General features: G+C 35.3%; 1 protein-coding gene across 4 annotated transcripts in view; it reads right to left on the reverse strand.

Moving 5' to 3' along the window:
* Positions 1-27,912, reverse strand: part of LOC109065200 (uncharacterized protein KIAA1522 homolog) — a 42,571-nt gene that overhangs the window by 4,899 nt on the left and 9,760 nt on the right. Inside the window, exons 1-5 of one of the 4 annotated variants that reach the window (XM_042776824.1) lie at positions 19,187-20,003; positions 2,707-2,862; positions 2,520-2,560; positions 1,918-2,044; positions 1,379-1,486 (exon numbers count right to left, since the gene is read on the reverse strand). In XM_042776824.1, the coding sequence (XP_042632758.1) occupies positions 1,379-1,486; positions 1,918-2,044; positions 2,520-2,560; positions 2,707-2,862; positions 19,187-19,298 (544 nt within the window). In that variant the 5' untranslated portion in view covers positions 19,299-20,003. Of the gene's footprint in view, positions 1-1,378; positions 1,487-1,917; positions 2,045-2,519; positions 2,561-2,706; positions 2,863-4,301; positions 4,534-19,186; positions 20,004-27,912 lie in introns of those variants that run through there. The other 3 variants (XM_042776825.1, XM_042776823.1, XM_042776822.1) reach the window with 3 other exon arrangements.

Genomic DNA, 27,912 nt, shown 5'->3' on the forward strand with positions numbered 1-27,912 from the left:
TTGAGATGGTTCTACACCTTCATTTGAGTCCAGCTGTGTTTAATTATACTGATTGGACTTGATTAGGAAAGCCACACACCTGTCTATATAAGACCTTACAGCTCACAATGCATGTCAGAGTAAATGAGAATCATGAGGTCAAAGGAACTGCCTGAAGAGCTCAGAGACAGAATCGTGGCAAGGCACAGATCTGGCCAAGGTTACAAAAAAAATTTCTGCTGCACTTAAGGTTCCTAAGAGCACAGTGGCCTCCATAATCCTTAAATGGAAGACGTTTGGGATGACCAGAACCCTTCCTAGAGCTGGCCGTCCGGCCAAATTGAGCTATCGGGGGAGAAGAGCCTTGGTGAGAGAGGTAAAGAAGATCCCAAAGATCACTGTGGCTGAGCTCCAGAGATGCAGTCGGGAGATGGGAGAAAGTTGTAGAAAGTCAACCATCACTGCAGCCCTCCACCAGTCGGGGCTTTATGGCAGAGTGGCCCGACGGAAGCCACTCCTCTGTGCAAGACACATGAAAGCCCGCATGGAGTTTGCTAAAAAAACAGAGAAATAAGATTCTCTGGTCTGATGAGACCAAGATAGAACTTTTTGGCCTTAATTCTAAGCGGTTTGTGTGGAGAAAACCAGGCACTGTCCAATACAGTCCCAACAGTGAAGCATGGTGGTGGCAGGATCATGCCGTGGGGCTGTTTTTCAGCTGCAGGGACAGGACGACTGGTTGCAATCGAGGGAAAGATGAATGTGGCCAAGTACATGGATATCCTGGACGAAAACCTTCTCCAGAGTGCTCAGGACCTCAGACTGGGCTGAAGGTTCACCTTCCAACAAGACAATGACCCTAAGCACACAGCTAAAATAACGAAGGAGTGGCTTCACAACAACTCCGTGACTGTTCTTGAATGGCCCAGCCAGAGCCCTGACTTAAACCCAATTGAGCATCTCTGGAGAGACCTGAAAATGGCTGCCCACCAACATTTACCATCCAACCTGACAGAACTGGAGAGGATCTGCAAGGAGGAATGGCAGAGGATCCCCAAATCCAGGTGTAAAAGTTGTTGCATCTTTCCCAAAAAGACTCATGGCTGTATTAGATCAAAAGGGTGCTTGTACTAAATACTGAGCAAAGGGTCTGAATACTTAGGACCATGTGATATTTCAGTTTTTCTTTTTTTAATAAATCTGCAAAAATGTCAACAATTATGTGTTTTTCTGTCAATATGGGGTGCTGTGTGTACATTAATGATGAAAAAAAATGAACAAATGATTTTAGTATGGCTGCAATATAACAAAGAGTGAAAAATTTAAGGGGGTCTGAATACTTTCTGTACCCACTGTATATATATATTTAAATATTTGACAATATCATAGTTTTACATGCCCAGTTCTCTTTGGACTTGTTGTGGTATGCCCATTATAGTTGTTCTTCTACTTCTTCTCTTGGTCTTGTCCAGTTGTTTAACTGAGTTCAAGGGCTTAAATGTGGAACCTAAAGGGAATTATACAACATAGCAGAGATTGAATATCAAGAAAAAATATATCATACAATTTTCTTCAGTTGTTTTTTTTATTCCAAAATTAACTCTCAGGTCATACTCTAATTGATAGCTACACTACATTAACAAACAAGTTTTTTATTTATCTGAACTGATATCATTTTGATTGAGATCACATGTTCTCTGAAACTATCACAGGACAGATCATAGCTAGTTTTGAGAAAATATATGATTTTGTCTTTGCATTGCAATACCACTGCCATGTTTTGCTCCAAGTGCCCCACTACAATGTAGATTTTAAGGGTGGCAAACAAATGTATTGTTAAACCTGAAATCACTTTAGAAGGAAAAAAACAAAAGAGGTAGTATGTGCCACTAAGCATGTTTTATTTCTAGACCTTATTTTTAAGTCAGCATTGTATACCTTGACGTGTAAGTACTGGACGTGAGGAGACTGCTGAGACAGTTGACACTGAAATAACAGAGTGCCCAGTAATGCTATCAGTCTCAAGTAATTCATCTCTTTCTTTTGAGCTTGTATCTTCCTCTGGCTGTGGAGAAATGAAAGCCATCAGTAAAAAGTGTTCATTAAAGGTTCAAGTTATGCATATATGTTTTCATTTTAAAGAGTTAAGTGATTTGCCTCTTCAGTGAATAGAGTACAAGAAAGTACAAGTACAGAAACCTTAGCAGTAGTTCCCTTAAAATTACAGATAAAGCTTATCCTCAGAGGTATGTTGGAACAAGGAGCTAAAAACTTAAGTAATTCAAGTTTAATGACTTTTAATGATTTTATTTGTTAGATACAGTCGAAAGTTCAATACCAGACCTAGGAGATGGGACAGGTCAAAACTGCCATTTTAAGGGGTTTGAAAACGTTTGATTTGTTTAAATTGAACAACTTTTAATGCTAGTAAAAAAACACTAGTATGTTTAATGCTATAAAAAAAGCAGAATGGGCTCCTAAATAATTCCATATTTGTGGAAATTGCCATGTATATTGATATATAATCTTCGGAGACTTACCAGAGTCTGACCATCCTGAAAGTCCACTCCATTTTTGTTCTCTGCATGGAAGAAAGACTGAGTGAGGTGCATCAGAAAACACAGTTGTACGTTAGAAGGCCAGACTGTGAGCAGTGCATTAAGGTTGTCATAGATCAGTATGTTTTGTGTAAAAAAAACATGGGCATAAGATGGGTGTAAAGCTCACCCTCCTGCTGTAGTATCTTCAGTCCCTCCTGGGCCTCAGAATGCAGGTCTTCCAGGTACTGTGGCCTGCTTCCCTCAATGAACACATTCTCTTGGTAGTGCTGGGAGGCCGTGTAGTGTACGGTCAGCTTTCTTGTCTCATTCTGCTTTTGGACTGCTAAAATTAGAGGGAAGGGAAACGTATTGTTTTTCACATAAAAAATCGATGAAGTCATTCTCCCAAGCTTCTCCTAAACATGCAGAATAAGATTATCAAATCGCAGCCAGTCTGTCAAAGTTTTTAAGGAGAGTTTAAGAAAAGTTTAACTGTTTCTGCCAAATCAAATCAAAATAGTGATGCATTAGCAGGACACCCTTGCTAGAGGCACAGCAAAAGTCAACATCATACAAAAAACATTGCAAACATCAAAGCACTATGAATTACCTTAGTGGCCTTCGCATCTGACTTGCACTGAGACTCTCTTTTAACTTTACAATAGCAAGAAATGGGACACTTGAGGGTGCCCTGTCATTAGACTGAGGTAATCTCAAAGGAACAGCGAGAAGCCTCATACTCGTACCCCTATCCTCTTCCTTACATACATCCTGAGTGACTTAAAATACTGCCATAGATAACAGTTCTGATGCTTCCGAAAGGCATTGCAAAATAGTTAATGAGGGTGTTTTAGGACAGGGACTTTCCCTTAAAAAAGATCTTCTCCTCAGCCTCTTAGCCATTTATGCAGATTTTTAACTGTTCAATTGGTATTACCTTTTAAGCTTCTAAGTACACCCCATGGTGGGTGTCAGGTGTCCTGGCACTGACTACAGGCATTGTGATACAACAGAAAGTCAAAACACACAGTGTAGGCAAGTTTTAAAATTAAAGTAATGCTCTGTTAAATACATGGATCTCTTTCATAAAAAAACATTAACAGTTTTAATACTCCAATATACAGCAAATATTCACCAATTCCACATTAGACTTCCATTTCAAGTGGATTTCAGTCAACACATTTTATGGGTTTGATTTTAAAAATAAAACGTTTTTATGAAGCTTTACTTGTATTTAACCTGGAACATTCCTTTAATTTGTTAATTTTAAGAGTACTCGAAGAAAACAACATTTACAAACAATATATCCTAAAGTTATACTGGTAAAATGAAGTTAAGTGTGCATTCTAAGGATTGAACTGTATCCAGCTTCTGACCTTGTTATCTCGGGTACGAACAGTAAAAGTTACAGCAAGGTTATGGACTTAAAACCTTACTCTCTTTTTACTCTGTAATAATGATCTCTATCTGTTTGGGTACATTGGTTTTGAGTCTGTAAACTTCATTATGAGCATTTCATTGCACTTTATCAAAGTCCCTCAGTGTTGCCAACATTTTAAGCAAAGAGAAGGCACCTGTTACAGATACAGGAAGGTGAACACAGAGAACTTTCCGTCAACTTGTAATAAATACAATTGTGTACATTTACAACATTTATTAACACTAGTATTTCAGTCTAGAAAAATTGAATATAATACAAAATATATATTCACATTGGAGAGACAATATATTAATACTATCTTGAATGTGAATGATCGCCTATAAATTCTTGAATGTACTCACCCTTTTTCTTGAATATTGACAACAGAGATTGAACGTTTTTACTTATGAAGACCACCATATCTATCTTGAGATAACGGTCCAGGCAGAGATCACTGTAGTTTGAAAATGTCTTTTACCTGAATGATAAGAGATAAACTCTTTTCCTAAGCAGCATCATGACAGACTGTCCACTTCTGTGGCTGCAGACTAACTGATGTCAACTAGCTGTCTCTCATGAAGGATAACCAGGTCAGACACAATGAGATCTACTGTGTGCCACCAATCCTGCTGCTCTGATCTTTCCCTCCCCCCTTTGATCTCTCCTCCCCTTACCCCGGCTTTTGTCAGCATCTTACAGAGTGGTGTCCCCCAACGTGTTGGCTGTTTTCCTCCATTGTGTCGTACACCAACTGAATTTGGGATTGGCCTTGACAGGGGAGCCTGGCTAATCTGCCCCCCCCCCCCCCAAACCCCTGCTTGGAAACATGCCACACTCAGATTAGGGCGTATGCTCCATTACCCATAGTAAACATTATGAATAGTACATTAAATATAGACTTCAGTAATTTGTTATAAACATATATAATCAAATACTTAATCTAAAGTGTGTACTATTATTGGTGTTACATGAGCTATTGCGCAAAGTTTATGGTCTGTGTGATTCAAATTGCAAATTCATTGCGTTTTAGCAGGTATTATGATGGTTATTTGAACTTTGTTTACCGGAAACTTAAATTTCTGATGCTCACATTCAAAATTCAGTTACTCACACTGTTCCAACCTGTAAAGCACAAAAGGAGATGTTTTGAAGAAAGTTCATGCTGCTTTTTTCCCCATACAATGAAGGTGTGCACTGACCTACAAAGCTTAAAAAAGATGGTGAAGAAAAAAAACATAAAAATATCATAAAAGTCCATGACTCATGCATTACTTTCAAGACTTCCAAGATAGCATTCAGATATTTGAAACGTGTACGCTTCCATTTTATGGAAAATAACTCTCTGTTCTCTGCCAGTTGTTTGCATTTTTGTGCAAAGTGTTTGTATATTTGTCTTTTGATCAGAGTTCAGTCATCATGGTATTTTAAAATCATCAGTTGTGTTTGACTTAAAGTTTCTTAAAAACACAGTGCAATGAGAGGTTTAATTACAGCTTTAAGTATCAGAAAAGAGATAAACAAGAATAGCAGATGTCAGAAACATTTCCTTTAATTTATTATTTCAGGTTTAGAGTAATATAGCTACTCCTTGGTATGTTTCATATACCTCTGCAGGGGTGCAGCAGTGCTTTACCATTAAATAATTTATCAGACGTCCCAAGTCTACACTCACTTCACAGTCACTGGTTTTGGCACTGAATAGAGACTCAAGTGAAGTTGGTTGAGAATTATGGGCGTCACTTCCAACCAAGATAGAAAGGTCACTATTTCGGCTGGCAAACTTCCCATTTTTAGCTTTGAACAGAGATTCACCACATCTGCATGCATGAATCATATCTCTTTAAGATGTTTGAGAGGTGTGCTATTATGTTTCTAATCAGTTGATTTTTTATTTTTTAATCCCAAAGACTTTCTCATCTTTTTATTTTTTCAGTCTGTGATTCAAATTGCACCCAGTCTATCAACTGCCTGTTGTCCAACTCCAGAAATCCCTTTAATATGTATCAGGGGAGCCAAAAGACACCATCTGGCACATGGTGTTAAATGAGGGTTGATGCATGCCTTTAAACCACCACCAGACCCTCGAGTTTCTTCACACTTTTGTATTCCTAGATGCACAGGAAGCAAATGAAACACAGGTCATTTTATGGTAAATTAAAGAAGCATAACCTGAACACTCAGTTGACTTGGTTTTTCAAATATTTGTGTTTAGCTTTCATTTATTTTTATTTCAATTTTAGTTTTAGTAATTGTAGTACTTCATCTTAAAACAAGTTGCCGAGGCAAATTATTTTAAGTTTTTAATCTAGTATTTTATTTGACTAAATTTATATTTAATTTTATTTAATATTTTTATCATTTTTTTTTTATAATGTAAAAATTATGTTCCATAAAGTCCTTCAGGTGGTGGTACAGGATGTCCCTGTTGTCTGTATTGCAATGTCTGATAGATCTGATTCACTCTGCTTAATGAGCATCTCTAAAACTGGGAACATGTTCCCATATATATCACAACATGCCTGTTTGTTGCAAAAAAAAATTCTGACTGCAGATGGATAAAGGAAAATTTTTAGTTCAGAAGTTGTTGTTGCGAGTTTCCCATAAAGCAAGTCACCTTGTTCTCAGAATCCAGAACTATTCTCAACATTCTCTCAGATCACCGTCCTCATTTAAACCAAACGTTTTTGTGTGTATGTGAGTTTGTGTGTACATATATATACAATAGTTGCACATGCATATTGTATAGCCTGTAGGTGTGGGAACAATGAAAATTTGAAACTTACAATATCCTTTAAATATTTCTATCCACCACCCACTGAGACTACGTGCTAATACAGTTACTTATAAATGAGGGATCATTTTTTCCCGGAGCTTTCAAGGGAGGACGTACTCTTTAACATTTGACTTAATCTGGAACAAACACCAATGGAAGGTTAATGTACCTTGCAGCTGTTTTAGCTTAGTTTTTCCACATTATTTGGTGACTGTATTTGTGTTTGATCACAGGTAAGCTTCAAGCAAACAATGCATGTTAGCCATGTGAAATCTTCCATAAAAGTTGTATAAATGTCTAGAAATGATCATTCTTTGTTACTATTATACATCTACAGAATAAGTTTGACCTTTGCCAACAAGTGTGTCAATTGTTGATTTATATTTATTTTGTTATATGTAACATATATATATACAGTAGTCAACATTTGAAGTGGATCAAAACCTTTCATCAAAGTTGTGCAAAAACCTAAAACCAAAATGTCTTCTTGTCTTAGGACAACTTTGATGAACTTTTTTGATCCACTTCAAATGTAGACCTATATATAAGTTGGTTAAGCATGACTAACATAGTCCTGCCCTGGATATTAGACCCAAATCTCCCGTTCTGACAATGGGTTGCTCTCATAAAACTGCCTGTTCTTTTCAAGGAATCTGACCGAACGACTGGAGGAGATGATACTGATGTATTAGGGCGTCTTCTCAGTGTCTCAGGAGATGATGAGGCATTTTTCCTCGGCTCTGCTCCCCTCCTGATCATCTGGTTAATTTGAGAGCGCCCTGCAGTGCACCACCTCAAGTCATTAGTGCCAGGAAGCAAAAGACAAGTTTATTTTCTCATCTGTGGTGGAGATCTGCATCTATCAGTGTTAACAAGTCCCTTGGAGCCAAAAACCCACTATTTGAAGTAATCCTCTCCCCCTGCCTAAAAGATTCATCGATACTTACTAATAATAGCATGAGGGTTGAGAAGCTTGCAGGGTTTATTTTGCAGCCATTATGATGTTCATTCTACCAGACACTCAGTCTTCCGTACTAAATTTACAATAGCCACAGAAATGTTAGTAGGCACATAAAGCATGCTTAAAAGGTATGACTATGGCACTGCAATAGATACCAAAATAGCAAATCATTGGGATGCCATGATTTTTGAAAATCTGGCTCAAAACCCCCACCCAAGACTCTCATATACACACTGATGCATGGGTTATTTGTGTGTGTAGTGTAGTGGCAAATTAATATGTTTATATATTCCTAGTAAGATATGGAATAATTGATTTCAGGAAATCTATTTAGCGTATATCGCTCTCATCCCAAACAACATCAGTCTAATTGTCATGATGCAAATGTCTGCAAAAGAAACAGAGCCCCTCCTCCAGTGATTAAGATCGTATGTTGAATGTTAAATGTTATTGCCAATAAAAGTGTTACAGTGAAATATATACTGATTCTATATGTTGCATCTCATCTGCGTAGTATTCTACTATCATCATAACAGAGATCATACAAGGTTGCTTGGTTATTACAAGCAGCTGCATGTCACTAATATAAGGGAAAAAAGCAGCTATTCTGTTATGGTGTACCTGACCTTTTAAAAGTTGTATGCTTCTGTAAGACATTTTTAGTATATATTTTCCAGTGAACCTGGGTTCATTAATAAACAAGACGATGGATTCAATTACTTGTCTTGTTAATAGAACTTGTAAATATTGTTTTCAAACAGATACTTTATTTATCTGTGTAAATGGCGGTTTAAGACACTCTGTGGTGCTTAAATGTTGAGGTGACATCAGGCCAAGCAAATAAAAGCAGCTACTGTTTCTCTTTAAGCAATACCAGTGTTTATGTGAGTGTGTAATTTGCACATGCTCCTGTTATTTATATTCATTGGATCTCAATCTGGCCACTGTTCTATCTCTTTATGAGGTTGTGTATTAAAATGAATTAAATAAAATTAAATATTTTGTTGGGAGGGTTGTTTAAATTAAACACGTGATTAAATCAAAATACAGTTTTGTGGCCTTTAGTCCATGTCTGTATCTATATGCAAGTGCAATATATTTACAATCTTTCTTCATTGTGCATTGTAATCTATCCATAAACACAGTCCATTTACTTGTCCTTATTCTTATCCCTCTCACTTTTTTGACTTGGCATGGCTTTTAAACTGTTTGCTTATAAAGACTGTTTTTTTTTTTCCAGAGGTTGGAGACTATTTATTAGTTTTCAGTGTTTGTTAGCAGAGTGTGACCCTGAGCAAAGTCTTTCTCTCTCTTTATCACATCTGATCATTCATTAGTGACAACATCTCTAGGCAACAAGCCGTTTCGACCAAAACAATGTCAATTACATTGTCACGACAAATACAGCGCAGGATTATACTGCACACATCATCGTGTGGCTGAATCTGAGTCTTTCACATAATGTATTTTTATTCATTCAGAAGTTCAGAAAACATTCTCTCAACATGATTTTTATGAAGTGATTTCAATATCCCTTTCAAGGATTTAATCTCGGATCTAGGAGTTGGGAATGCTGTGCAATGCTGCCTGTGGTCAAAACTTCCAAGCGTTTCCAAGAAAGGCAAAGAAAGAGACATAGAAAGGAACCAAAAACATGTAAATATTATAGTGAATATCCTTCCCCTGTGGTTAAATCAAATGCATGCCGAATGCAATAATTCTGAGAGGGATTTGAGTTCAGTGGTATTTTTATTCTTTAACACCACAGAAGGCTGTTGTGGACAGTGAGGAGAGCCGTCCAAGCCTCAGCGCTCAAGCTCTGTGAGCTACCCGTATTCACATAAACTTTCTAACAGTCTGTGTGCCCTCTGATTTTCAATGCATTTAAATGTTTTGATGCTTTTATTATGGCCTGAAAAGTAGAAGTTGCATTGCTATTTTTGAACAAAAATTCAACAGCTCACAGTGAAAATAGATCCTCATGCCATCCATGCACATTAAATATGCTGAAAAGCCACATTCTTCATGTACAGAAAAACAGGATGCATAACATGTGCATGGCACTGTGGGTGAAACAAGCTTCTTTCCATGATGTAATGATTACATTAATTAAATTGAGCTCAAAGCATGGTAAGCAGCTTCTTCCAAACCAGTCTTACTGTCAGGTGTTTGCCCATGGGGGAGTGTTTTGCAACAACTAAAAAACATTCATTGCTAATAGTTTGGTAACTAAAAACACAATTATTTTGTCTGCTATCCCCAGGCCTGTAGAGTTTTTACAAAACATGTATTACTTCCTTTCTGTGAACATTTGTGTTAGATACTGGAGCTGAACAGGTTCTTACCCCAGGCTTTATAACCATCATTTAACCTTTGACCCCACTGACAAAAACAGACCAACTTGTCACATCTTGCTGAAAGTATATTTCAAACTGAAGAAATGCATGAGTGGTGTCAAGTCAAGTGAAGAGTCCCCTTCTGAAAAAGAAATACTATTTGGCATACTTTTAAAAAGAGTATTTATTACAGAAATAATATACTTTAAAATAACACTTCAGTATGAACTGAAATAGGACTTGTAATTTTTGTAATATTTGTAATTAGACATTTGCAATGCTGAAGTTGCAGTTTAGAACATTTGTACACTTAAATCATAATCAAATACTTTATATATGCAGTATGTTAGTCAACACATCAAAATAAGTGTATTAATTTAAAGCATAACAAAAGGTATTAAAAGGTATTAAAACATGATCATTTAAAATGTACTTTAAGGTAAAACTTTTCATGTGACATTATTACAAAGTGCATTCTTTAAAAGTGTACTTACAATAAGTGTGTTGAGAAACATAGTCATGAAAGTGCACAGGTGCACATTCAATACAATAAAGCACAATTCTTTTTCACAAGGGTGCCCATCTCTAAGTTTGTTTTGTTTTGTTTTGATTTGTTTTTTTAGTTTGCTTAGAAAAGTAATGGCACACCTCCCATTAATGTACTGCTGTATATGAGATATAAATAATGTGTTTAAATTTAAAGGGATAGTTCACCCCCCAAAAATGAAAATTCTGTCATCATTTACTCACACTCAAGTTGTTCTAAACCTGTATGAGTTTTTCTTCTGCTGAACACAAAAGAAGATACGTTGGTGACACTTTAGTTAACATGAACTTAGAATGAACAATACTTCTACAGCATTTATTAATCTCAGTTCATGTTAATTTCAACATTCACTAATGCTTTATTAGTTAATGCACTATGAATTAACATGAACTTACAATTAACAATTTTCAACAGCAGAAATGTGGCTGTTTGGTAACACTTAATATTAAGATCCAATCATCTCTACTAACTAACACACATCAGACTGCATTATTGTTAAGTTTCATCGAATGAAACTCCATCTAGACAAAAATATTTGCCCATTAAATTTGTCAGCAATTTGAGTAATCTCCTTTTTTTAAGTTATAGGATAATGGAAAACTGTCAGGAAATGGAAAATACTATGTAGCTTCTTCCAGCTAGTTGATAAGTTTGGACATTTTTTTGGTATTATTCTGATGTGAGACTGATATGGGAGATGAGTGCTACATTACCTCACTAAATACACTGAAAATGTTATCAGCATTCCATTTGTCAGTTATCATCCTTTCCTAAAACAAGGCAAACCCTGTTCAATACGACCACACAAAGACACTTTCACTATTGATTTTAAGAAATGACTGCAAACAATGGCAGTGGTGGCTTGTAATCAACTGACACAGTCAATCCAGTTTTCCCCGTCAGGTGCTACCAGCCTAAAATTGTCACAATAAGCAGAAGCTGTAAGTAAGTTGCTCATGTCTTGAGCTGTCTAATTTGTTAGACAGGATGACAGGCAAAGATGCCACCTGGATTACTGCTGTGACATCAACACGGCTGACTTTGACAACCGAAGAAAAACATCACCATCAGAATTTTAGTGAACTGAAGTTTCTGTGAAGATCATCACAATTCAGCACCGAAACTAAATCACATCAGAAGGGCCTTAGTTAATCATTTAGACATATCGACATCATTAGTGAAATTAGGAAGTAAGTGGAGTCTGTCATATGGTATATATGCTCTGAACTAACAACATCAGTCCTGTGACTCTGTGACTTTACATGAACTTGTGCCTTGTACAGAGCTGTTAATTTTTTTATCAAGCAGAATTTGATTTAAGAGCAGTCACAAATCAAAAACAGGTCCCTTATCGGTGTGTGTATGTGTGTGTGTGTGTGTGTGTGTGTGTGTGTGTTGCCTTAACAAGCTAATAACACAAAGAGCAGTTCTGTCTATGCTAATGGACATGGTGTGATTTTGATACAGAACAGACAGAAGTTTTCTGAAAACAGACACTATACTGGTGTTACATAAGTACAGAGAGGCAAATGCCAAATCTGTGTTATACAGCAAATTAAAAAAATAAAATAAAATAAATCCACAATGCTACAATTATGGGATAGTTCACCCAAAAATGAAAATTTTTATACCATATTCATCATGTTGTTCTCCAGACCTGTATGACATTCTCTTTTCATCAGAACACAAAATAAAAAGGTTTTTGCAGAGTTTGTAAGCTGCTTTATGCAAAGTTGGCCTGTTGTAATTGGTCACAACACATAATTTCAATGTATGGAAATTGGCAGCAAAATCTTTCTTCAAAATTCAAAATACATCTTCTTTTGTGCTCCACGGAGGAAAGAAAGTCAAACAGATTTGAAACAACATGAGCATGACAGAATCTTGATTTTTGGGTGAACCATCAGACTGTACCCAGGGTACAGTACCCTAACCCTAGTTAGTTACTATAATGACTTTAGCTTACATGCATTAGGATAAACACATCAGAGGTACTTTACTGCAGTCTCACTGTTACACACATGCTCTTCTCTGACACATATACAGTAGCCACTGTGATGCTATCACTGAAACACTATCCAGTCAATACAAACTTCTTTCTATGGCCTTGAGAATTCATTGCAGAACTTTGCATCAGACAACCTTCAAGCCTGGTGATATGCCTGCTAAATTATAGTTTGTCTGCAGAATATGTGAATATTTAATAAAAATGACTGTGCCAGGCAGTATTTATTTCATTCAGACATTTATTTTTTTTTTGATTGTTATTTATGTTCTAGATGATAGCAATAAAAACAAAACTCCAGTCAAAAAAACGTTTCGAAATGACATGAAACAACTATTTGAGTTCAGAAAACAGGTTGACATTTTCAGGGATTCTTGAAAGAACATTTGGCGGGTTCTTTCATTTGCAACTCCAAATAATAAAGGGAACTCTCTGAGGAACCCTGGCCAGTCTGAGAACAAATCCAATCCTGAGGTCACTGGTGTAGGGGGATTCATTGGAGTGTACATTTAAACTGTTACCAATGTCTATTTTGGGTATGAAAGAATTTCCCTCCGCTGACACAGATTATCCTGCTGTTCTATAACTCTCTTTGGCACTGTGCTTGATTGAAGCACTTTTAACTGAAACTTCAAAGGGCGAAGGATGTGCACGCACCTACACCAGTCACAGAATTTAAAGGGATTAGTTGAGTGCTGCTCATGGGACAATAAAAAATGGAATATCTTGCCCACCACAGCCTGTTGCAATAGAATTATTAATTACTACATCCAACCTCTGAAATTAATCCTGGAGTGCAGCTTCTCACTGTGTTTTGTCTTAAACAGGTGGAAAGTTTGAACACCAAATAGTAAAAATCTGCTGGGATTTTCCAAGTCTTTTTCCCCCCAAAATATACAGTTGTACAAGGTTCATCTCCAGGTCAACCTTGCTGAACATAAAAAGGTCCAAAACAGGATGACTTAGCCATTCACAGAGATGCAAAAATGTGAGACAGAAGGAAAATCACAAGGTTTCTCGAGGTCTCAAGACATTTTTAAAAGTTGAACTTGTTGTATCCTGAGTCACAACAAACAATCAACGCAGTAAAAACCAAAATGTTATTAAATATTTTTGGAATTTAAAATAATTTCGAAAGAACAGCCATTGACTTACATAGTACGGGCGAAAAGTACTATATGGAAGTCAATGGCTACCACCAACTGTTTCTTTACCAACATTCTTCAAAATACCTTGTTTTGTGCTCAACAGTAGATAGTGTGTAAATTATGACAGAATTTTCATTTTGGGTTGAGCTATCCCTTTAATGTGATTCAGTGAAGTAGTTCAAGATATTTTAATGAATGGGCTGCTTTGTAATGCTGTTGGTAAGTTTGAATATTTTAGCAGTTTTCAATATTTTGTCTGATCTAGTTCAAATGTAACTGGGAGATAGAGGTCAAGCAGCACTTTATGTGGTTTGTATTATTTTGCTGTGTAATGCCTGTGAGTGTGAGAATTTTCTTACTTTCTGAAGCAAATCAATCTTAATGTGAGCTGATACATCTACATGGTAACCATCAACTGCAGATCTTAAAGAGTGATAATCAATCTTATGCCCCATTACCCATCATGCTTTGATGCCACCCCACAGTGCATTTGGCACTCTGGGATCACTGCTAAATGACATTTAGTGAGTATTTCTCACGGTTTTTGTCACAGTGTTCACAGAACTCCAATACTATACACTATAACCAAATAATATAACCATAAATCTGTATAATCTCTGACACCCAAACATTCACATACATCATATCTTAGCTTTCCTCAAAAACTCTTTTTTTTTTACCTTTTTGAAACATCACACATGAAAGCTAGCATAATTATCTTTACGTTTACTTTATCTAAGTTATAGTACCTTTTACTGTACATAAGTATGTTTATATTCATGTTCATGTTTTTATGCACTTTTAGCTTTGATTTAAATTGTTACTGTCCTTTTGCTGCTTTAAATTCAAGGCAGTGTGCTTGTAGTTTTCAGGAAAAAAAGACACAGTCACACTACATCTTATGACTATTGTGTAAGCATCACAAATTATTTCAGGAGCATGACACAAACTCTTTTCAAACTTGTTTTGACTGCTAAAACAAGATTAAAAATGAGGTTGTCTGCAGAAAATCCCACACTGCATCCTGATGAGCATTTAGTTTGGACCACACACACAGAGTTTTTACCGAATAACAGGCTGACAGCATTGCCAGAGTAAGAGGATTTCCCAAACAAAAGCACACCCGTCTTCCTTTCTTCTTCAACTGTACTTCTGCTTTCTTCCCTCTCTTGAGGTTACTGAAGGTCAGCTTGGTTTGTATTGTTCAGAAGATATTTTCTGATGTGACAGGGACATTGTGACATTTGATCATAAACAAGGACACAGAGTCTCAAGAACAACGTTTCTCACCCTCATCTGTATAAAAAGTTCATAGAAGTCATGCATATTAAAAGTGATGTCTGTCATTTCAGTGTTCATTTTAACTTATGAGTGGCTTATGGAGTGTTCAGTGAAAAAAAGAATGAAATGAAAATTCATTTATTTAAAGTGAATTTATATATCGGTCTAATCGAAAATCATGGTTTCAAGTTTTAAACCTGTTTTGTTCAGTTTGTCTAAAAGCAAACAACACTCCTCAAAAGTGTTATATATACAGTATATATATATATATATATATATATATATATATATATATATATATATATATATATATATATATATATATATATATATATATATATATATATATATATATATATATATAGCAGCAATTAAATTGTGGATTGTCACTATTGTTTGCATTGCTTCTTCCCAGGTAACAATTTTGTGTCATTAAAAAGTTACAAAGTCCAAAGGTAACACTTTATTTTGATGGTCCCTTTTGAACACTCTGTTGACAATAAGTAATGTTGCACCTACTGTACATGTGTACTAACTCTCATCAGAGTATTAGACTGGTTGCTTAATACCTGCTAACTCTTTATTGTCATGGTCTTCCAATAGACATTCTACTGACTAAAAGTAACTTGGCAATTACATGTTAACTTATTTTAACCCTAACCCTACCAGTCTACTAATGCTCTACTAATACTCTAATGAGAGTTAGTGGACACGTAGGTGCAATGTTACTTATAGTCAACAGAATGTGTTAAAGGGACCATCAAAATAAAGTGAAACCTGTCCAAAAGTTCTGAAACATTCAAAACATTAATTTGTAAGCAAGTAAGTAAGAAAGTAAATGAATAAATAAATGTTTTAAGAATTACAACTGAAGAAAAAAAAAAAAAAACGTGTGAACATTTGATGCAGAAACATTAAAAGAATGTTAAAATATAAATGTCCTACTCTATTACATTACTGCAAGAACATTTTGTCTTTAACTTTTGAGTGAACCTTTGCAGAATGTTCTGAAAAGATTCCCTGCTGGATTTAAATATGATACAATGATACATTGACTCTAGTTGAACATTCACTATAGATACATAATATTTGTTGAGGAAACTAATGCAATGAGTGTTATCTTCTCTAAGACGCCTGAAAAATCTCTGAGAAACACGTTCCACCATAGCAGCACTGACAGGTGTATTATCACAAGAAAGGTCTATAGCTCAGCCTTTCTTTTCAGTTCCTGCTTCCTGCAGCAGTCTGCTGACCCTCCCCCAATGCCACTTGAACTGGAGCCTGGTTCACTGGGATGAGCGATCTGTCAGAGTTATGTCCAGTGTTAATCATCATTCACGTGACCGTGAAGAGAGATCTAACATACCGTGAGCCCTGATTCTCCAGTGCATGATTTCTGCAGCTCAGGCACTGATGGGATGAGGAGAACACATTCTCCATTATCCAACGTCCATCTATCAATCTCTAACATCACTAATGTCTCAAGGAGCTTGAGCGTCTTTGGTTGAATAGTTTGCTGCACACAAGGTGGAGCTCAGCTACAAGAACACTTATTTTCCTGTAAATATTTAAACCGCTATAGACCATTGGACACATGTACACAGCACTGCCGCCACAGGTGCCGACCCCTCTGTTGTGTATTCTGCCCAGTCACGCGTGGGGAGAGAGACTGGTATGTTGGAATGCATTCAGATTCAGCTCTTCTGAATAAACGGTTCAATGAATGAGTAAAGCTATGCATGAAGACAATCCAAGGAAGAGTCAACAGTTGCTCAATACAGCATAGCGTTTACACCTTTGCTCCACAGTCAGTGCTCATCTTTACACAGCTTCATAGATTTAGTCTTTTGACAAACATATGCTTTAAATTTAGTCATTTCAGTCATGACAACTCTCAGGATAGATTGTAAAATCTTTATTAATGTAAAAAGAATATGCGTAGGTTTGGTCTTGGCAAACTAAATCTGCTACACTGTTGCTGCTACTGCAGATCAAGTAGACTGGCAACATTGTTTCCCCAGTCCAGTAACATAGCCATACCTCTCCATGTTGGTTCAACATTAGGACTGTTGTTAATAATGTCACACAGAGGTGACAGAAAAAATAACTCAATAAATCAATTTGAGATCTTTTAGATGCAGCTGTAATGAACAGGGCACCTGATGACCCTTTTCTCTTACATCTTTAAAATACCTTGCACACTGCTTTACTGATGAACTAGTTAATGAAAGAGATCAAGTATTTACAGAATCCACCTTATTTTTAATGAAAGAACAGACTCTGCCATTTTCGATTTGAACATGCAAGGCTTCCAGTGTCATTTTCTTCTAGTTATTCTACCTGTGCAAAATATGTCCACTATGCCCCCCGTGGGCAATTTATGTTGAAAAGACATCAATTTGACACCAAAATTGAGTAAAAAAAAAAAAAAACAGGTCAAATATGCAAATCAAACTGAAGTCAAAATTACTCTGATTTGATGTAAATTGAACGTCAAACATATTGGCCTACATATACATTAAACCAATTTCAGTGTGGGATTAACTTCCTATTTTCACCCAATTACCACTGGAAGAAATTGCCGTCTGAACTGAATTTAAAATGATGTTACAGCATCTTGATCAAGTCTTGACTAATATTTGATATCAAATTGATATCAAGGTTCATGCTGGGCTGCTTTATATGACAATCTAGTATAATCATGAGCACACTGGTTTGTTTGTAGCACCAATATTTTTACCATTTGCTGCTCTTTATTATTCTTCTAGTTATTTACCTATAGCGTCTAATAAATCTGAAGTCTCAAACATTCAAAGCTTTCTTCCATGTTGCAAAATAGGTGGATTTGTTTTCATTAAAATCGTTTAGTTCATTGCATAATGCACAATATCTTTTTATCTTTATTATTGTCTTTATTATCACTGAAATGATAAAAAAAAAAAAAAAAAAAAAAACACTTTCTTATTTTTTATTATTTTTTTTTAAATTGGCAAAAAGTTTATGGCAAACAAAATAGTTACGAAGCATTTTCATAACATGTTTAGAAAGGAGACGTCTAGTATTAGGACATAATGCTCCATGCATGCACAAATTACATTATTGCTAATAGGCTAATTTCCTCTTTCCATTTTCTCTACAGTGATATTTTGATGTAGGAGTCTTTGCGTTGCATGAAAAGTATAAGTAAGATTAGTGAAATCCACTTGAGGATAGGCATCTTATTTTTTATTAAGACATAACCAAGACAAAGATGAAAGGGATGTGTTTGACAGGAGATTTGTTCATCTTTGTAAACATCAGCTCTTTTTGACGTACACTTTTGATTTCATTTTCTGTCCATTGTCTCAGCACTGACATTCCCCTGTGATTTTAAATGTCTCAAAGCAAAGCAAACATTCAAAGCCTGAAGTCACAGAAGCTTGCAGATACAGATGCATATTATTACCAAACATTTAGTCAAAGACCTCCTCTGTTGTGTGCACTGGAAAATGAGAGGTTGCACAAAACAGAAAGTCTGCACGTTTAATAACAGAGCCGTGATTGCAGGGAATCTGAGGAAAACAAGCTGTAAATGATAGATTTTTGAAGGGTTTACACTGGAACACAGGAAGAGACATCTGAATCTCTTGCCCACCTATACTGAAACAAGCACAAAATCTCTCAGGATTCTGGATTCCCACATTAACAGAAATCCACCAAAAGTATGATGGTACTACCATGGACTGTTGGACATGTGTAGGCATTAGAAATGACTGATTTTTTATTTATTTCATTTATTTTTATTATTATTTTTAATAATATCTCTGATCATTTCAGCCACACTGTCTCACATACTGTCATAGTTTTTGACATAATTTCAAGTAATGCAGCATGGTTTTGGTTTCAGGTTTAGTTAATGAAAATAACCCTGATTCAAAAGGAATACTATGAAATACTTTTAAGTACCATGCATATTATTCAGCGCTATGGTATAAATCAAAGTACCCTGTTATTACCATCTGATACCATGATACCATCACAGTACTTTTTGTCCATATCACATTTTTAATCAATCAATATGGTTTCAAATCAGCACACTTATCAAACACAATCTAAAGAAGTAAAGCACGACCAGACAACTTATACTGAGTATCTAAGCTAGGCAATACTAAACAATTTATGAATTGCAAAATGCAGCATTTCCCATCTTTTCCTACCTGTTTTATTTTTATCCACATGTCTAAAGTGCCAGATGGACTTTACTTTGTTAGTATGGTGACTGATGGTAAGGTTAGCCTGGGGTTTCTTCTTGCTGTTGGAGTTCCCCATGGCATTTATCTCAGGGCCCAAAGGCTCTAGACTCCTCAAAACCACGGGACTGCCACATATGGACCCTCGCTTCACCGCTCTCTCTCTTCCTCCTCCTCCCAATGCCTGTATATTCCTGCTCCCGCTCAGCGCTCCAGAGATGTCCCGCTCTCTGCTGTGCGTGTGATTCCTGTGTGTGTGTAAGACCCTCCCTCCTCGCCTCTGTTGTTCAGACCACACCGCTCTCAGCGATGATCAGTCACAGCTCACTCCAGCCACTTGGAATGTGAGGAAGGAGGGATATGTGCTTGCTTCAGCCACTCACACACAAATACACATTAAAGCACACACACTTGTTTAATCGATGCGGTTTAACTATCAGGATTCACATATTTGAATATATACTGTATTGTTTCTCACTTTTTCCTCTGTCTGCTGTATAGATCTCGCCTTAGGCAGTTCATACCTCTGTTTGCATGGATGCCTGATTTTATTTCCTCTGCCTTTATCCATTGAATCCCAATGACTCCATCCACAAAATGTTTTCCTAAACCATAGGTGGGTGAATTTTATGAAAGCTGTTAAGAATTGTCCAGAAAAATACTGCAGAAAGAAGCTTATTTTTTAGGAACATGACTGCCTTAGACTAAATGAGACTGTTAGATTTTTGTAGTTATTTTCTTTTTTCTTTCTTTCTGTTTTTTATTTTATTATTACTTTTATTATTAATATTATTAGTAGTAGTAGTAGTATTAGTAGTAGTATTTATTTATTTATTTATTTTTGTATTTATGGCAGCCTGTTTCTGCCTTGGAATAAAACAAAATAATAATAAAAAAAAGTAATTTTGACTTTTTATCTCACAATTCTGACTCTTTTTTTGTTGTTGCAATTATGAGTTTATATCTCTCAATATATAAACTCACAATTCTGAGGATAAAATGTCAAAATTGTGAGACAAATTTAGATGTTAAACATTTTTCTCTGAATTTTAGTTTACATCGTGAAATTTTGTTATTTGTTTCCTCCATGAGATAAATAATTAAAGGTAATAGCAAGTTTTTTTTTTTTATCTCACAATTGTGACTTTTTTTTTCTTCTCAGAATTACAAGATTATATTTTTATATTTTGAGTTTATAACAAAGAATACACAGAATTGTGAGAATTGTATATTATTATTATTATTATTATTATTATTATTATTATTATTATTATTATTATTTAATCCTGTGGTGGAAACAAGCTTCCATTATATAGTAGAAAGCTTTAGCGATTAAATTACACATGACCTTTTTTCACTCTATATGTCATAGTAGTATTTGTTGCACTGCCATTAAATTAACTTTTTATTTTATTTTATTTTATTTTATTTTATTTTATTTTATTTTATTTTATTTTTTATTTTATTTATTTTATTACTGTGCTATATTAATTAGATAGACTTTTTTTTATTTCACAGTTTGGAGAGAACATGTGCTTAACTGTCAACATATCGTAATTCTCTTAAAATACACATAAAATTCTCTATAAAAAAATAAAATACATTTTGTTTTGATTTTGTGTGTGAAAACTTGACCGGGATTTACCCTCCCAAAACATTTCCCTAGTTAAAAGAGTCATGACTTTTAAAATCTTATATTCCACATATGTGGAAACATAGATGATATCTCTTGATATATTACTGCTGTAGGCATGTAATTCAAGTCCACACCAGACAAAAACAACTTCAACTGCTGCAACGTGCAAGCCTCAAACCTCATCCCATCTCAACCACGGATATACCAAGAACCTGCATATTATATCCACTATTCTTTCTTCCACCAGCATCTCTTTCTTTGTCCTATTTCTGGTGCAGTCCTCTTGTGTCTCACTCTTCTTGTGTTTCCAACTTTCTCTCACTCAGCTTATTGTCTTTCACTCTGTTACTCTCTATCAGGTAACCTAATATTTCATTTGACTCTAATCTATACCAAGAAGTACATTAATGGCAGGATACAGCCTGTTTCAACTGCTCTAACTGTACTTTTAAAATAAACGTACAATCAAAGGAAATGTGCAATCAACAGATTATGCATAAAAACTGCTATTCCTAAATCTAAATAATTACATATTTACAATTAATTTATATAAACAGTATCCCTTTGTTATGAAAAAAATATGGCCTTGAAGTCAGGCTTATTATACTTAACTAAAAATAAATAAATAAACAAAACTTTAACTGAATATAATAAAATATATTTGTTATTATTCAGTAAGTTGTGAAGGCACCATTTCTTTTCATTTAGTTTTACTTCATGTTTTAAATATATTTGTTATTATTCAGTTAGTTGTGAAGGCACCATTTCTTTTCATTTAGTTTTACTTGATGTTCTAAAATAACAATCTAAAAATGAAATAAAAATTAATAAAAAATTTACATATTTAAAAAATACTACTACTAATATAAGCAAAAACACAACATAGTTGCTAAAACTTTAAACTTAAAATGAAAACAGAAAGTATTAAAAATAAAGAACGAATCCAAAATATTAATAACAACTATAATCACAATGATACCAAAATAACACTGCTGGAAGATGATGAATATACGGTATAAAAATATGGATTTGGTGGCTTTTAGACAGTGTCATGAAAATGTGTTTTCCATTAATTAAAGTGATTACAGTTAACAGTCTTTATGCACACTTTTTATTTATTTATTTATTTAATTTTATGTTGTTACCCTTTATGTTTAAATGCAAAATATTTAGCATTTGTGTGTGACACAGCTGTAACTGAAACAGCCTACAGGGCTTTAGAATGTTAATTTATACATTACGTAATGATCTGGAAGAAAAGGAATGCCCACTGGAGATTTTAGGAGGGGAACACAGTGCCCCAGGAATGTTTTTGTCCTTTTACAGGTACAAGTTGGGCCTCCCCTTCCCTTGTTTCCACTCCTCCATCCTCCTCTCGCTGTAATCAAGAGCCCAGGCTTTATAAATACTGAAAGTATTCAGATCATTGTTAATCTAAAACAGACAGAAGACACAGCAGGCCCCAGCATAAGCAGATGCAAAGATAATGGAATCCTGGGAATTACGTTATCCTCTTGTAACTTGGCAGGGGAAACACTTTATGAGTCATGCAACAGAAAAGGATCGTAACAAAACCTATGACGACCATTTTAATCAGCCAGGTTCATGGCTTATGCATTGCATATCAAACTGATCCTCTCTTGAAACACTCCTCTTTTGAAACATTATCCATATTACATCATTTGTTATTCACAAACACAATAAAACAAGTCAACTATATCAGGTTATCATTCTCCACCAAAAAGACCAGTTCTAAAACTACTGTCATTACAGAAGTACAAAGCATGCAAATGCCCAAAGCATTCAACATCACGCTCATGTTTGGCCATAGATCAGCCCTAGGTTTAATATCAGGTTTGTCTAAGACAAGTACATCATACATCAATTTACAGAAGTAGTCTGAATACCGCAGGAAGAAGCTTTCAGAGGGCATCATCACAGACTAATGGATAATAATGTCTTATAAATCAATGCTGCCCTTATTTGGCGCTGCATTAGACTCACTCCATCGTTCTTTCCATTCCATGTGATTCAGCTCATCTGAATTCTGTTGATTCTGTGAGCTCTGGGACACGCTACGCTATTTTAGAGGCTTGTGATGTGAAGTGAGGAATTTCACCTGACAGGAATATAATGCCCTGAGGGTGTAGTGATATTACTGGCTTCCTAGCTGCCGCCTGCTTCATTCATCACTGCTGAAGTGACAAAAGTGTGTCGGTTGTTTTTATGTCACACTTCAGTTTTTCGTAAGAAACTTTCTCGCAGCTAAAAACTTGCTTTTTCTCTATTTTTTTAAACATTGTTTTGCATACTGAATTGCTTTATTTATAGAGCTTTGTCAAAACGCCAAGAATGACAAAAATGACACTGTATATGCTATAACGTATATTTTCATCAATAAAGATCTATAAAGATCAGTGTTATAAGCCAAAACACACAAACTAAAATATTTAGGCCTAAATTTATGATTTATGTATTTGAGTTGAATATAAAATTTCCATCCATCTGGATTAAACAGTTTTAAGATAAACCTTGTCAGTTATGCATAAATTAAACCATTGAGAAACGGGTAAGGTTTCTACACTCGAAAAAATCATGTCATAGATTGTGATTATTTGCATCTATTTGATTTAATTTAAATCATCATATTTTCAAAATGCAGTTTTTTCAAATTGCTTTGAATCACCATAAAACTGTTTAATTCGAAAACTATTTAATTTAATCTTATTAATTAATAAATTTAATTTAAAAGTTAATCTTGAATTTAAACCTAAATATTTTTGAGTTTAAGAGTAATGTTCTATTTTGAAATTATTTTGTACTTTTCAAAATAAATATAATGCTAAAGCATTTTTTTTTAAAGTTCAATTATCATCATAATATTTTTTTTTTGAAGGCCTATTTTTTTTTTTTTTTTTTTTTTTTTTTTTTTATTTTTTTGTGAAACAAAGATTTTCCTTTTGTGGACAAAAAACTTGGCTATACAATTCCTCGACTATAGTAACAAAATACTGATCCACCAGCTACTGTGTGTATCACTGCACAGCACCCATAGAATACCATTTTGTTCAGGGACTATATTTTCTAGCAGAGGATTTGCATATTTTCAAATCCTGGACAACAGGTGTTATTCATAAATATCTTTATCCTGTGATAGGCCAATTAGGATCGGGCCTTTTAGTTAGCATGGCTTCTATACCTCACTGGTAAAATTAACCACCAGCCATCATGGCAATACAACAGCCTGCTCACTGCTGTTTAGAGTTAGTCATACAGTAATGACGACACATTACTTTAATAAGCAGGTCATGGCTCCTGTTGTCAAGGTGAACTTTCTTTTTCTTGCACATCTAGAAATGTAACAGATTAAGACCCCCATCTATGCATGAGTAAGCGTGTGTGAGAGCCATTTCATATGCTTGTGTGTTCAGGAGGTACATGTTAGAACTGTCTAAATGAATTCCTTCCAGGCAGAAGCTGAGTGCATTTTAAATATGTACTTTGTATGAAATACTGCCAAGCCTGATGTTACAAGCTAAAAGAAGTCGAATTTATATGAAAATGCAAGTAAAGCATTTTGCTTTCACTCTTCAATAATTTTTCATCTTGGAAAAGTAACTCACATAGACACACTGTAAAATGCGTAATTATGTCCTGTTTGTTAAGAATAAATATTATTAATATTTTATGTTAAATTATTTGATAAAATATGCCCTGAAGTGAAATTATTATACATGCAAACACATTAATTGTGGGAATTTATTTATTTATTTATTTATTTTTGTCGCACCACAGGACAACTTAATTGCAAATTTGCTAAAAGTATAAACTGTATGCATATAACTTTTAAAAACATGACAAATGATCTTGAAACAGAACGTTAATGCTGTGGAGGGAAACAAGTGCCCTCTAGTAGCTGAAGGTGAACACAACTTGGCAAGCATTGCTGGCTCATGCATTATTAGACCACTGACCAGTAACTCAAACCTGGTATTCTCACTATTCTTAAGAACAAAAAAGGCGCCAAAAAACAAAACCATACTGAGAACATATTCTTTAAGTTAACAGTTTTCTCTTGCACAAATCTGTAATTGTTCTGGATTTGCTGGGATATTGCTATCCTGGAATGAGAGGTGTAATCCAAGCATCAAGTTGAATTCCATCCACCTGCATTCCTCCAGAGCCAACACTTGGCAGACACAAGGCCGGTTTACTCAGTGCCAGCCTACATGTAATTCACCTTCTCTTAGAATGAACTGCTTGTCCTTTTCAGATTGTTTTAACATTGTTTCCTCCATTTTTAATTGTTCAGGCCAATTAGTCTTTGCAAATTATAAAGGAAGGAAAAGCAAATCTTAGAAGTAGCACAGCCTAAAACTTTAGTATATCTGTGTGTTCATTGTTCTCTGTCTTCATTCCTAGCATGCCAGCTCACAGAGTTCTGAACAGGCTAGAGGAGGCAGAAGAGACTCAAGGTCAAGCCGAGATGATGAGTCATGATCCATTATAAGAAATGAAAAGAGATTCAGAATAATTTTATCTCAGCATCAACTAGGTGGAAGGAGACAAAGCAAAACACAAGGTATGAGAAAGCTGTCAGTGAAAGTTGAAAAAGTGTTGTGCTTCATAACAAAAGCAAAATGAACTCTTTCCTCATTCATGCCTATAGTGTGCTGTTTTTCTCTGAGTGATGACGCACAGCTTTTTGACATGTCGAGAAGTATACTCCCTTAATGCTTCTGAAATCCAGCATGATTAGCAATCTTTTGCAAGGGTATGAACAAATTCCATTATCTTTTTATGAAAGCTTAGCTATCAGTCTATATTATTAAGTCAACATGGAATCATAATTTATCTTGTTTACTTTATGTTCTAGGTTTTATTGTGCACAACTCTTCAATGCACATTATTCAAAGTATAATATGTTGTCTTGGTAATATTTCATAAAATAACTTGTTCTACCTCCGAAATAACTTTCCTTTTTTGTTATAGAACTGTACAGTGATGCAGAGTATAGGCATGTTCACAACAATATGAATGTTCAACATGAAAATTACCTTATGAAAATACCTAAATGTGTAAAAAACAGTAGGTGGCCCTTTTAGAAAAGCAGAAATATAGTGGTTACCCTGGATACTATGGTACACAAAATAGCAGTATGTGGCCCTTTTAGAAAACAAGGAAAATAGCAGAATGGCCGTAAGTTTTTGTTTATAAAACAGCAAAAGTCAGTTTTTGTTTATCAAGTAATCCCAAACACAAAAGGACAGAAACAAGAGAGACATCTTTCTCTGCTATTCACTGTCACTTAGCAAAAAAGTTTGTTTGTGAGTGCCACCAAGTCATAGGGTGCATCTCAATCAGCTCCCTAGTTCAGATCAGGGGGTGGGCCATTTTAAGGGCTGTCAAGTTCACTGAAATGTTTGCTCCCTGAAAAATCCCACAATCCACTGCAAAAACCAGGGAGCATCGATGCTCATAATGCTCCCTTACCAGAAATTGCATCACATTTCTGAAGGCAAACATAAAACTCACAAGCCAACTCGATAAATATTACTCTATCATGTCATCCTGCGGCACAATCCAGTCCTGTAGGTGGCGGAAATGCACATTTATGTGGCTTTGCAAGAGCAGCAGGAGAAGCGCTTTCTGATTTCTGTTTTTAAAGCTGAACAATATACTTTTTGTTGATACTTTTGGGTGCTTTATTAAGTGTTAAAGTCACAATGTATTGTCACTATTAAATTATCTCCTTTTGTCCATTCAATTGAAGAATACAAGTTTACAAGTCATACAAGTTTGGAAGACATGAGAGTGAGTAAATTATGCTTTCATTGGTGAAAAGCCAAGATAATAAAGCTTACCGCAATAATTTAAGGAAATACATTTGTTAAAAATTATATACATCAAAAGCAACAAAATAATACCAAGTTCCAATCACATTACAGAAGTTACTCTTTAACTTGTACTGCTGTGCAAACATACACAGATAGACAATGGTTTATTCCACCTTCAATGGTATTAATAGATCTAAACGAAGAGATAAGTAGGTCAAGAGGTCATGGGCTGGCTGCCATGGCAACAGGAAATGTCCCCATAATGTTATCTGGTTTCAAAGCAGCAAAGTGTGGGTGTGTCCGCACCCCTTGTTGAGCTTGTGTGTGTTTGTCAGACTGTTGGGTGTAACCATCATGACCCAGACTGAGGTCAGAGAACTTGTTCATGACCTTGGCAGCTTCTTTTAGACTCTCCTTATTCCTGTACTTTCTCTCTGGAGCTCTAAACTGCAATTCCATCCATTAATGCTGTCAGAGTGTCCTTGTTTCACCACACCAACATCATGGCCACAGGAGACATTAAACAGTCCGTGTAAAAGGTTCAGCAGTCAGATAATGTATTGAAACTATGTAAATCTTACTGCAAAGGGATTAGCGACTTTGTTTTATCCCACTTATCTTGACTTTAAAAGAAGTGTGGGAGAAGTGTGCCGTAGTCTCCCTGACAGGTTTGTGGTAATAAAAAAAAAGACTTAATGCTTTCTTATGTAAATGAAGACCGTAGTGAGAGGTTGTTCATAAGCTGTCAGTGAGTTGCCTGGTTGTTTCCATGCACAGGCTTGAAGAGGGTGAGAGAGGGCAAGTGTTTTGTTGGAGTAAACGGTGAAACAAACATGTCAACAGGTGTATCCATTACTGTGAGTTACATAATGAAAACCACAAACACTGAGACACTTGAGACGACTTGGCTGACTGGGACTTGTAGCGAAGGATGCACAGAAAATGTACTATTTTTCAGAGTATATACAGTTATACACTACAGTTGAAAAGTTTGCGGTCATAGCAATTTTTTTTCTATTTGTTTGTATTTTGAAAGAAATGTATACTTTTATTCAGCAAGGATGCATTAAACTGATCAAAAGTGACAGTGAAGTAAAGATCAAAGAATCCTGAAAAAATGTGTCAAGAAGTTTTAAGCAGCACAACTGTTTTTCAGCATGATAATTATAAGAAATCCAAATCAACATATTAGAATCATTTGTATTCTATTTCTATTCTAA

This window comes from Cyprinus carpio, chromosome A19, assembly GCF_018340385.1.
Source record: "Cyprinus carpio isolate SPL01 chromosome A19, ASM1834038v1, whole genome shotgun sequence".
NCBI classification, from domain to species: Eukaryota; Metazoa; Chordata; class Actinopteri; order Cypriniformes; family Cyprinidae; genus Cyprinus; species Cyprinus carpio.